The 13,363-nt window shown below is 37.2% G+C and overlaps 1 protein-coding gene across 4 annotated transcripts in view; it reads right to left on the bottom strand.

The window, feature by feature from the left end:
* Positions 1-13,363, bottom strand: part of LOC308058177 (bifunctional heparan sulfate N-deacetylase/N-sulfotransferase 3) — a 73,307-nt gene that overhangs the window by 22,748 nt on the left and 37,196 nt on the right. For all 4 annotated transcript variants that reach the window (XM_080373560.1, XM_080373557.1, XM_080373559.1 and 1 more), the window contains 2 exons: positions 11,061-11,246; positions 8,259-8,387 (listed from right to left, as the gene is read on the bottom strand). In XM_080373560.1, coding sequence (XP_080229686.1) covers positions 8,259-8,387; positions 11,061-11,246 — 315 coding nt within the window. The remainder of the gene's footprint in view (positions 1-8,258; positions 8,388-11,060; positions 11,247-13,363) is intronic.

Here is a 13,363-nt window from a genome sequence, read left to right on the forward strand (position 1 = left end):
AGGGACAAGAGGAACCATTCAAGGACAGTGGATTCCACGGTATTTATTTTTTTTTTCTTACCAAGCTCCCTGTGAAGGTCTGGAAGGGTGAATTATGAAGCTTCTCTACTTTGGGATAGAAATGATTTACGGTGAGCAGGACCAGCTGTTCTGATGGAAAACAGCAAAGAGGGTAGTTTGGGCTGGGCAGCCTGCAGATATTCCCACTCCCTTCCATGCATACCAATAAGCAAAATGTACCTTGCTTCGTATTCAAACTCCATTTTACACAAACATTTTGCAGATGAATAGGTTGCACTTATACCTCACTATTAACTCTTCTTCATACTCCTGTTTATACCTCCTTAATGGTGTACAGCATCAGGAGGACTTTTTGATTTGGCTTCAGTTACAGTAATAAAGAAGGAAAGAAAAGAAGTGGCGATGTCTACAGCAGAGTGAAACAAATGAAGCACAAAACCCTCTAGAACAGTAAAAAGCATGTAGAACAGGAGTCCACTAAGCCACTGGTCTCCAAACCTTTTTGATCACGCACACCTATTAGTAACATTTTTTTGAGCGTGCATCCACAGTGTATGTATATTTATTTATAAATTATATAATTCTAACACTGAAATTCCAACGTTTTCTTCCCACACCTAGATGGATTATATTGCGTGGTCCCTGGGGTGCACGTGCCCCGCTTTGGAGACCACTGCACTAAGCTGTCAGGGTTGGACTGCAACCCAAGCGCAGAGAGGAGGCTCCCTTTCCACAAGTTAGCTGTACCCTCTTGGCCAAGCACCAGGGAAGTGGAGGGAGGACTGAGACCTGCAGTGACAATGATGATGTTAAGCAGATTTATTATTATTTTGGCATTTTCAATCTGGAACTTGACGAGCTGCTATAAGAAAAAAACTGGTAATAACCATCTCTTGCAGACTGGGCACATCCTTCCTGTTTTTTACTGTATATAAATCTATTGCAGGCAATCCAACTTAAATAAATTCATAGTGTTAAACCAGTCATCGAGGCACTTTGGTCACGGGCACTGTGTTACCCTCCAATCTGTGCAACAGCATTAAAAGGGTGCACTGAGGCCTCCCAACTCAATGGAGTTAAGCACAACACTTTAAAATGAAGTTAAATTATGATTGACAATTAATTACATGATCTCTGCTAGGCACTAGAAGCAGATGCATTACCAATTTAGGTTATTGCTGATATTTTAGCTACTGAACAAATGTTTACAGGTCACAAGAGTATGTCTAACTCTCAGAATGCCTATATTCCAATTAATTTGGCATTGTGCACACTCTGCACTTCAGCTACCATCTCCACGTTACTCAGAACAGTTTTGTTTCAGGTATTCAAAGACTCAGTAACAGCTGGTCTTGCTCCATGAGACTAACAAAGTGATAGAATAATGAACTAGATTGCAGTCTATGCTCGAATATGTATTTTCAGTAGTTGAAAGATATTCCTTTTAGACCTGTATGCTACCAGGAAAGCTGTGTTCGGTTCCACCACAGAGAAATTCCAGCTTGCAACTCCCTGTTTTGTTCTGAGGCTGTCCTGCCCGTTTCACAGCTGTCATGGATCTGCCCACTTGCAAAGACACCAAGCTAACTAGCTGAATTTGATTTGTATAGCACTGTCTCCACTACAGATATAATGGAACCGGGGAAGATATATAGGATCAAACAAAACTATGTATTTGGTGCAGTTCTGAATTATTAATCTGATAGTCAGGAAACCAGAGTTTATTTTCAGCTGTTGCACAAACTTTTTTTGCCTTTCTCTGTCGATTGCTCGTTACCCTTGTGACTCAATTTCCCACTTGGCAGTACCATCCAAAAAGCTTGCTTCACATAGCTACCATGGGATGCCTATGACGAACCCCACACATCAGGGCTTAGGGGGGTACCTGCACATCAGTGTGCTTCTCAACACAGGTGCTATCTTCCCTGCTTCTCACACTCAGCACGATCATATATGAGGTTGTGTGAAGTGAGACAGATACAAAGGGAAGATGCCTTCATTTTTCTGTTTTCCTCTGTAGTCCCAAAGCCTGACTATTCATCTCATTCAGGGTCACGTTAAGATACAGTAGGTTCTGCTGATGCTCATAAATTCTCTCATTTCTAGTGCTAAAGGAGATAATTTCTCCCTTGCTGCAAGTCGATTAGCTTAATAGCAGGTCTACTCACTGTAACTAGGGAGAGGTAAAAATTAGAGGAAAATAATACTTAGAACTGAATGCGTACAAAGATTACAGTTATTTTAAGATCAATCTGACACAGGGCCTAAACCGTTAACAGTCTTGATCAGTACTGCTGTAACCATACGACGAAAACACAGCTGGCTACACATTAGTTTCATTGTTGGGCTGTCAACCATTTGAAGGCTTTCACCAAATTCCTCTCCACAGGGCATTTTCCCTTTTCTTTAGATCTGTAGACACGTAATACTTTGCAAGGAAGTGTATGTAAGGGCATGCAATGCAATTACTGTATTCTGCTCTGTTTGTTTTTCTTGGGGACAGAAAAAGTATAGAAGATCTTAATGAACCATTGTTTTCCCTTAAACATTCATCTTTTAGGATAGCAAAGCTCCCGATCTGTGTCTTCCAGATATTTCAGGACTGGGTTATGTGTGCCTTCTACAAATATGAACTGAGGCACCTTAACTTCTACTACTGGATGCTGCTGAAAAAGGAAAAGCATACAGTATTGTTTTAGACCATGTCTCTCATCAAAGTTGCAGTCTTGTATTAAGAAAAACGGGGTTTACTAGATTACTTGGATTTTAGAATAAAAATATACCTTCCACATCATCATTTGAAAACTAAACCAAACAGATTAACAAATTGGAATAGACTTTAGGAATAAAATCTAAAGAACTGGTAGAAACCAGATGAGATATACTCAATGTCATATTGTTGATCTGCTTCATGAATTTTCCTATTGAAACTCTGCACTTAGAAAAACAGTCAGCTTTTCCATATATATATATATACACACATATATATATATGTATATAATAAAACTAATATGTCCCTCCTGCATTTGTTCTGTTTATCTAGTGCAGCATGCTGCCTACAGAAACAGATGGCATCAGAGATACGCGTGAGGAAAGTACGGGATACTCTACAGCTGGGAGATGTGTGAAAAATAATCCTCTATGAAAGTCCTCCCCGCTTTCAAGGGTTACCTAAAGCACGGAAGTATACATGGAATCCATTATTACCAGATACTACAGGCAAGAATACCCAGTCAAATTTAATTCTGTATTTCAAATCTTGGTAAGTTCTTCACGTCAAAAACACTACTTTGGAGGAAGATCATGATACAGTTCTCATTAAAATTCTCATCCTCATTTAATTGGCTATCCTCTGGTTTTCTGTTTCAAGACAGCTAACGAGCTCATTGTCTAGGTTCTTCATGCAATTTCATAGTTGTTTCTGTTTTTTATCTCTTTTCAAATATAATCAATCTTGATAATTTTGATTTCTCTTCAAATTTGAGTCCTTCTCAGTCCTTCACAGTTCTCTTCATTCAACTGCCTCCAGTTCTGCACATAAGATTGAGTCTGCAGACTGTTCTGGATGGACCTGTACCATGAATTTCCACATCTTCATTACACAACTCTGCATTATTTTCAACTCTATTCCTTCCACAGCGTGTCAATGCCTTGAAGAATAAGGAACATGGATATACCTATGTATTATCCCACTAATAGGAATGACAAATGGAAGGAAATGAGAAAAATCCTACTGACTTTGGCATGCAAAATGTGCAGATTTACGTTAAGATTATTGATTTTTGTACATTCCATGGAATCCGAATCAACAAACTCACAGATAGGAACCTTTCTCTTCTGTTACTGTGATATAACGTGCTGTTCACAGTAACACCTTAAAACCAGGCTTAACTATAAGCAAGTTATTTCATAGAACAGTGAACTCATATTCCTATTGTCTGTGTAGCACTGAGTAAGCTAACACACCGTTTGTGTCAACATAGGTGGCTGCCCATGCAGCCTCAAGGAGAACAAGTGCTGTTAACTTGTTTGCCCCTTACTCTGTAGCCTCCATCAGCCCTGTGGGACAGGTGAGAATTTCAAGTGTTCATCTGACAATAGCTGCTCGAATAGCTGCTCTCATGGGACAACATGTACATCAGGACAGAAAATGCTGCAGTATGCAGTGCTGTCCTTAGCAGAATCCTCTTCCAGTCACAATTTCTACCTTTCCTGGAAAGATGAAGGGCGTATAGCCTTTATGTATACGTATTATCGTAACAAGCATAGCTACTCACCAAGACAGTCAGATTTGTTATGTTCCTGTTAATGATTGAACAGTACTGTCGCATATCAAACAGTTTTGCAACAGATAGCCTTAGTTACTCAGTTAATCAAGTTTTGGTACTTAAATCCATTGCAACACATGTGCAAGCTGAAAGAAGCTCATTTGCAACTTAGGTCTTTGAAAACTTTATTGTATCAGTGCTTTTTGAACCATTTTGGTCTCAGGTCTTACTTAGCTTATTTTATTGCACGTGTTCCACATCAACTACAACAACCTACCATGGCTATGGCACAGATCAGTAACTAGTACAGACATATTTTCATAAAGAAGCAATATGTGTGCCTGTTCCTACTTGCAGATGAGTAAAATATACAGTGGCAGACAAAGAAATGTTCAAATAATCTTTATAAAGGTATGTTCAGTTCAGCTATGTTTAGTTTGGCTTGGTTCTTAGGTCTAATTATTTTCAGAGTGGTACAGAAGTATTGATAGTCTTGTCAGTATTGATAAAGATTTGCTAGCAAATCTGAGAAGAAATGATTGCAGTGTCTATACCTACCTCATCAAAATATCTATATCTAGATATATCTCAAAATCTAATTGCTTACTTCCTTTATATTTAAAAGGCATATTTAGGTGACTGGTACAATTTCATTCTAAGACACACTGAACAGAAATTTTGTTAATCCAAGAACTTCAATCAATATTGCAGACAGAGACAGATGAATCTGAAGTCACTGAAGATTCTAACAAGTTTATCTGGAAAAATACTTGTTAAAATATTTTAAAGTCAGTACAGTGCTATTAAAAATAGCAACAATGTGAATTAGTAGAACTAAGGCAAAGAGCAGCCTAACTGCATAAGATACTAATCACTACAGACTTCTACAATGCATGTTCTCCTTGTGGCTTTGCTAAAGAATTCCCTGGTTAGATCAGTGCAAGTCACACAACCTCCCTCTAAGTCAATTATTCAACCAATAACGTGGAGAATATAATGCCAGTATACTCGTAATACAGGGTTACTGAAGGTTACTTTTTCCTTTTTTTCCCTTTTTTTTCTCCTGTAAAACATTTTGTGCAAGATCCTGATATAGCATGATCTTGCCTAAGGGCCGCTGAAGTCAGCAAGATCTTTAACAGAAGACAGACATAAAAAATATTACTGGAAGAGCAGGTGGAGTGTTATATTACTACTTAGGCTCTATTTCAGCTTGGTGGCACTTCAGCATTCTAGATGCCTTATGAACACATCGGGCATAGCTGTCAAGATCACTTTACAGCCACCATCAGATGGCAATCGAACCAGCAGTGTGAGGATATAAATGTGTACCACATAAATACAGCTAGGCCAACCACAAGACTAGCTACTCCAACAAACCAACCGTTAGTTCCCATATAAAATATAACTAGCAGAGATCACTTGCAGAGCAGGATTTCCTGATGCTTTTCTTGCCTGCAGGACTTTGGACCGTACAATAGCCTGGGAACAGGGCAATAATGCTGGTTCTCATGTCAAAAGCTTACAGATGCACATATGGCCCCATGGTTTTTTGTGGTTTATTCTGCCGAGTATGGTTGATCTCACATACGATAAGGAAGCAGAGCCTTTCTTGTGAATAGCTACCATTACACAACCAAACCACAAAGACATTTTGGGCTTTATTCTTAGGGGCTTTTATTTCAGTGTAGGGCACTCTGTTTCTAAAGCCTCAGCCTAGTAATTTACACCTCAGAAACTGTATTAAGACCAGTTACCCAAATTAAGTCAGGAAATGTAACAGAGGATTTACATTGTTAGTTAAGTTAACATGTAAGGTTAAGATTTACATTTAATTTACACTCCCATTTTCAATTTTTGGAAACTAAATATTTATGTACTCACTGTTGAGAATATTTAGCTGACATTGTAATGATTCTCAGGTAATGTTTCTTCTTATTTTTGCATTGTGAGAAATAACGTTTAGAAAATGTCTCATAACGCAATTTTTGCATCCTCTGAAAAGCTGTGTTTTGTATTAAGAAATGCCAGCAACTTTAATAAAAACACAGGAAAGCTTATGAAATCCAAAATACCACTTCATAATTAGACAAATTCTTAAAGCTACTTAGTTTTCACTTTAATGTTTAAATCTTTGCCCAACTCTGACTTGCATATTATGGTATAAATACACATAATACTTAGAAAGCACAAAGATGCAAACCCTAATCTTTAAATTGATTACATGCCAAGCTAACGCTTACCACTTGAGAAAGTGTTTATAAGCAGATATTTAAAACCAGATACATCATCTTTTCAAAGGAACTCTTTAAAGGGATTGCAATAATTTGTCTTGGGCAGTTTTGGCCTAATATTAATTTACAGTTGTATTCAGAAAACAGCATATTTAACTCCTATTCTTTTACCCTGTACTGGGGACATCACATTTCTCAGAACCAGGTGATCACACAGTCTACATTACAATGCATAAATCAAAGATCTAATTCTAATATATCAAAAGTAGGCAGGCACGATTAAACTTCTATGATTAATACCAATAATCATGATTGTTTCACTGCTTATCTTGTCTTTCGCTCCGTTCTCTTCATTCTTTTAATTTGAAAGGCTTAGGCCTCCAGCATCCATATTAAAATTTGCTGTTTCTCTGCTCTTTAAGACCCTAAAATAGTTTTTGGCTAAGTTGTGGCTGTGTTCCAATATGGAATATGGTTTGTCCTAACTCAAAATGTTGTTACTATGCCTTCTTCTAAGTCTCATTTGTTAAGCTAGTAACTCTTAGCTAAAATCATATATTGACAAAGCATTGCTATGGTGCCAATAGCATCCATCCAAATAATTTTGCAGGTCTCACCTCTGTTAACAGACTGTGCCTGAAATATATATATTATCATAGTTAGGACTGGAACTACTGCCATTCTCTGGAAGAGACTACATGTGTGCTGAGGAAGTGAAATTTTTGTTCCTTAATTCCACTCTGTGAACATTAAAAAGGAGAACAAAACACAGGAACTGCTCTGAAAGAACCAAAACTATAGCCTGAAAGAATTTGAGGCTTGACAAACAGACCTGCATATAAACTGCTGAAGTAGCTGACAGAAGCCTTTTTCCTTTGGATTTCCATTAAATTAGGGAAGATTAATAAGGGGCACAAAAATATTTAGGCTATTATTCCAAAGGATTTGAGTGGAAATATGTTTTGTTCCCTTTGGTTTTCTGAAAAAATGAGTCCTAGTGATTACATTTATATAAACCGGGTAAATTTTATTGGTATGCTTCATTTGGACTTCAGATGAGAAACTCACCTAAAAGCTTGTCTAAAAGGTCAATTTTGATGCAATTGACCTAATCCCATGCCATTCTGAAGTACTGTACTGTTCTCTTCTGTCAGTATTCCATAGTTTCATAGCCTCATTTGTTTATCCTTCCATTAAAGATAAATGAAGGGTTAGGCAGATGTATTAATTGCGTGGTTCATTTACTTGGATCTTTTCTTTGAAGCTGATATGAAAGAGCAACTAAAAATTCTCAAAACAGATTTAAGTGCAAGCACTCCTTGCTTGCAACTTTCTCAAACCAATGAGCGTTATCAACATTTCTGATTATGAATTTGGCAAAGCAGGAAAATAGACTTCATCTGACATACTTATCTGCTAGTAGTATCGGTTCTTAATGCTTGAACTCTTTTAAAAATTAAAACTCGGGGTTCTTATTTCATGCAAAAATAAGGAAGAACAAGAAAGGTTTATACTACTGCATCACTAACAGAACTTGTCAGAAAAAGAACAGAGATTATCTTTGTACAACTAACAGAACATATATGATATTAGATCTTAAATTAATTAACTGAAAAAGTAGAACTCACTGTGACTAATCAATACTATTGGGGAGACCCAGCTGATGAGCATTGAAGAATTCAGTGACTTCTTTAACTACTTTTTTAAAAACATTTCAAAGTTACACTGTACTTACTGGATTGAGAACCAGTGTGAAGAACAACTCTCCTCCTTGAATACTTTTGTCTAGTTCCTTTGGGCCTCCAGGATATTCTTTATAGAAAATCGTGTGGGTGAATAAACCACAAGTTTGCCTAGGAAGCACCTGAATTTATTGAAAGGAAAAAAGAAGGATGTAAGAGACATTCACAAAACAAAAATATTTATACTTCTAAGGAAATGATACATGCCAGGTAACCAACACATAACTGATAATGTTCCTTTGTGATAACTGCTGGGCAGATTTGCCATCACAACTTTGCCAGAAATCAATTAAGATCGAGCTGAATTAATCGACTGGCAGATCAATAAACAGTGCTTACTGAAAAATACAACATTTTTATTACCAGTGAAATCATAATGCCCAAAAATTCATCACGTTTTGTTTGAAACTGGAGATCGACCTCAATCAGTAAGTTACAATTCAGCAACTTCCTCAAACTAATTTTGTCCATAACACCTGACCCTAAAACCAAATATTTGAAACCTAGTCAACAAATATTTCTAAAATTTTAAAATATTTAAAAACATAATCTGAAATACTATGTCTATGCTTTATTTATCAATTCTACTTTTTATTTGAATGATGGCTTTGTTGTAAATTTAAACTGGAAGTCGAAAGTCAATTTATTTTTTTTTGGCTCAGGCATCACGACCAGTAATAATTCTACACTGACACATGATGAATTTTGACGATAATGCTCACACTGTAAGAAAGATCTGCCTCCCATTCAACTGTGCTGTTTTTTTAAGACCAATTGCAAAAAAAAGCCACATAAACAAAAGTATTTTTAAAAACGTGTAAAGAACAAGTCTTTTGAATAGGAAGAACTAATAAATGCAGTTAGGTTTTCCAGTAGAACTTCAAAATATTTTGTATCAACTTCAGAAAATAATTAACTGGAGAGTATTTTGTCTATTTTTAATAGAAAATAATCAGCTGAGTATTGACGTTTATGTGTAATTCTTAAACTAGGCTTGTTTTCAAACATTTTATTCCCATTTAGAACATTTATTATATGATAGCTTAAACTTTTAAAGCATACAAATCCCTTGCTTGATATAGACTGTGGCTTTGTAAATACTCCTTATTTCTTGTAGTTTAATTTCTCGGCATCCTTTCTGTCATGTATGGGATACTGGACCACAGATGGTAAACTGTGTTGTCAGAAAATGTATGAAATTTATACATTTGCTATAAACTTGTATATGCTTTTTAAAAACCTTTGGATTTTATCGTGAAATATGAGAACAATTCTTTACAGAGGCAGGCAATGAAGCTGTACTAGATGGGAAATGCTCTGGCAAATCTTACACAACGATTTTATTACTGAATGTATTCATCACTGTAAGCCCACAGATGTAAAATTCTAATGCATTTACCCTGGAGAACTGAAAGCCTGAGACACCCAAAACAGGTGGTTTTATATGACTGTTCTTGCTTGGAAATAGATTTTTGGCCCCAGCGTCCTTGTGTTAAATCCTATTACATGTCTTCAAATGACATGTTTTAACAAAAATTTATGAGTTTATTTTTGGAGATTTTGAAAGTCTGTCAGTCTGCCTCAAATCCTTCATGCCCCCTGAGCATATCCACAAACCTGTTATTTTACATGCAGCAATTGCTTTGAGGAGAACAAACTGTAGCTCAAATCTGTACGGTGTCAATTTTTTTCCTGGATGTCTGGAGATCATTTTAGTTTGCTTCATCCAAAAATAGATCAAAACTTTTAAATACTATTATTCTGCTTAGAAAAGTGGTATCCGTGGTAACTTGAGGACAATACCAGAATTCTGTTACATGCTGAGTGGCAGTCTTGCGCTAAGGCGCTTGACCCTCTCCAAAACTGCTTGTTTGCAGCCAGAGGTGTAACACTGTACACACCCTAGTAGGATCTCTCCCATTCACTGCTCTCCTACATGCTCCAGAAGAAAGTTACTCGAGAACATTCCATCAAGCATTTTGGAAAGTTATTTTGAAACACTTCTCAGACAATATTAACAATACGGGACCCAGAAATAGCTTGCATCCTAGTGACCAGGCAGTCGTAACTTAACACCTTCCATATCAGCCGCGTAGAACCCCTTTTGGCAAACGCTGCTGTCAGTGAACAACGCTGTGAAATATGTGATACCAAAAAAGTGTGTGATTTGACTTGCGGCTGCCTCAACAGAGTGGTTTCATAGCCTGGAGGGGTGTGTTGGGGGTGTGTGTGTCTTCCCCTCGCTCCAGCCTTTGGAGCGTTTGACCTGCATCCAGCCTGGTCACCTGGGCCCACAGCCTAGGCACAGCTCACATCTCTGTGTGTCAGGAAGCAAAATCAGGGCAACCGTGCACCGATCAAATGGAAGAAAAATTTGTATGCACAAAGATCCAGATTCTTACATGGCATAAACTGGCAGAACTCTTTCGCAGTTAATGGAACTATGCAAATTTAAAACCTGCTAGAAATCTAACTCATAATATTCTGTTAAAAGATGCAAAGCTGACTTTTTCCTTGAGCTCTCTAAACCAGTATTAACAGCAGGGCTAGATCAGTTAACAGCCTGTTAAGTGTTAACACTGGTGTGCCTGGAGGCCACCTTCATCAGCAGTAACATCACCAGCAACAGACTGATTTTAATTAACAAGATACTGTCAGATGTATCTTGCTACTTATGCATGGCAATATCTGCTTCTCACAATGTGAACTTTTGGGATACTGTGCTTTTCCACAAAAATAAATTGTTCATAAAACGGTAGAGTGGTTGTAATATGAACATCATAAATACAACTCACCATGATATTTTTGTGGATGAAGCCTCGTCTATACCTTGCAGGCTTCAGATGTGGGTATTCTTCTGTGCTGGTAACTCTGATATTCCAGACCTTTTTCCAGGCATCGTAAAGTTGAACATGTACTGGATAGACTCCAGAATGGTGTGGAGCTACCGCATAGCCCAAATCAGTTGGAATACCATGTTCCTAAAACATAAAAGAACAATGACTGCTTTCAAAAACTTAAGAAATTTGATGCTTTGGCATTTCTCAAATCCCTTGTTTGTGAGAGCTCAAGAACTGGTCTGAAATGCAAATAGTGGTGATATCAAAATATGCTGATATGTAAAGGAGACGGAAGGCAGCATGGTCAGAAGAAACATAGGACTTTAATAGAAAAGCCTTTTAAATCAATATTTTTATAAGTGTGTAGGGAACAGTGATTAGATATATTTTACATTGATTTCTTCAATCTACATTAAACAGAAAACTTCTTTCAAGTTCTTGCAAGGAATTTGCTCACAAACTAAGAATTCAGAGAGGAAACTACTGGCACATATTCAACAGAACAGGTAGCCTTTGACAGTTACAAACAAAAGTGTGATTTCCACTGCATGGGCCCTACACCATTATATGGATTGTTACCCAAATTTCAGTCACTGCATTTCCTCTCTAGTCCACTTGAAACATAAAAACATATTCAGAAACCAGCTTAACCATTTTAGTGTCTTTTTTAAAAAGGAGAAAGATAATCACTTGTAAAATTCTGAAGATAATAGGCAGATGTCGTAGACTAACCCCTTTTGTGGTACATCTTCCATTTTTGCAGACTCCTATCATTTATCTTGTTTACATACTGATCTTGCTGGTATTACCTTCTCTTGACATTCAATATATTTTGTTTCCAGTTTCTGGTTTCCAGCATACTCTAATAAATTTTGACACCTTTTCTCCTTCCTTTCAGGTAACTTTTCAAAGGAACGGTATATAGCAGATATTTCTTTGATAGTCTGATTAGCAGAATACACTGTCCATAAGATGATGTTGTGTAGCAATGATTTAGGAAAGCTGCCTTTGCTCAACCTTTGAATTTCAAGGGTTTTTTTTGGATTGTTTGCGCTTCTATAGTCATCTTCACCCTGTCTTCTAATTATACTTTGTGCACAAAGGTAAGAGTTGGTTGATACTTGAGTCTCTTCCTTTGAGTAAACTAATTACTAAGGAATATGAAAAACTCTGTAAGTCTTATCGCAAATAAAAATGGGTGTGTGACCTTAGCAAAATCATCCGTCCTCATCTTTTCTGGAGGAGGACTGGACTACTGCAGGAAAGCTAATGACTTGAAAAGCTCAGATGGTCAGGATTCAGTATTAGACCTATCTGTTATAATTTAAATATGACAACTTTACTCCCAGCTCAAAAGAAAGCAAATTCACAAAAAGCAGCATTTGCTTTTGCTCTGGAAAACCATGGGAAATAAGACTTTAAAGATGTGAAGTGTGGAAGGGAAGAAAGCTATTTTTGTCTCAATAAAGGGCTATTTTGAACCCGGTGTAACACCATGTGTAACAGACAGGTATGGTTTAATCACAGCCAAGAACCCTAATTTTTCTATATTTAAAAAAACTGGTGAAATTACTATTTCCTTTTAGCAATTTATGGCACACGTAATGGGGCACAAGATTTTACCACCCTGAGGCTGATGCAGCTTTTGGAATACTCATAAGGCTGTAGCATTCCCAGATAAGATCCAAACACCCCATCAGAGACCCCGCTGCACCCTGGGAGTATGTCGTCTGCTGGTTTACAGCTGGGGTGCACTATGTAATCTGGCAAAGTAGCAATGAGTAAGATCTGGCCTACTGGTTTTACTGTGTGGGGAGATAAAGAATGGATATGCCATCAGTTACACAGCTTTACACTATTCAGTTCCATGGCAGATATTTCAGTTCTTCTTCCTTTTACCTTTCCTACCCCCCTTAGGCATGCATAAACATTAGAAAGAAAAATCTTTACAGAGCATGTAAGAAATTGCATTCTCTAGTGCCCCATTTCATCTCCTTCATTCAGCTACAAACAAATGTCTGATTTTTAAGGGTTTTCCCCTCAAGTTTTACAATATGCAGTAATAAATATGTAATTAAAATCTTTCATTCTAATTATGAGCCTATCATCTTCAATGTATTAGTGTCTCTGTTATTTCTTAGTGACTGTAATTCCCAAGTTGCACATTTCACACACAATATACACATTCAGTTTGGTAATGCATGAGGCATGAGCAATTTCAGCCTCTTTCAAAAAAGCAGGATACTTATCTTTGTTAT

Source organism: Falco punctatus, assembly GCF_963210335.1.
Source record: "Falco punctatus genome assembly, chromosome: 1".
Taxonomy (NCBI): domain Eukaryota; kingdom Metazoa; phylum Chordata; class Aves; order Falconiformes; family Falconidae; genus Falco; species Falco punctatus.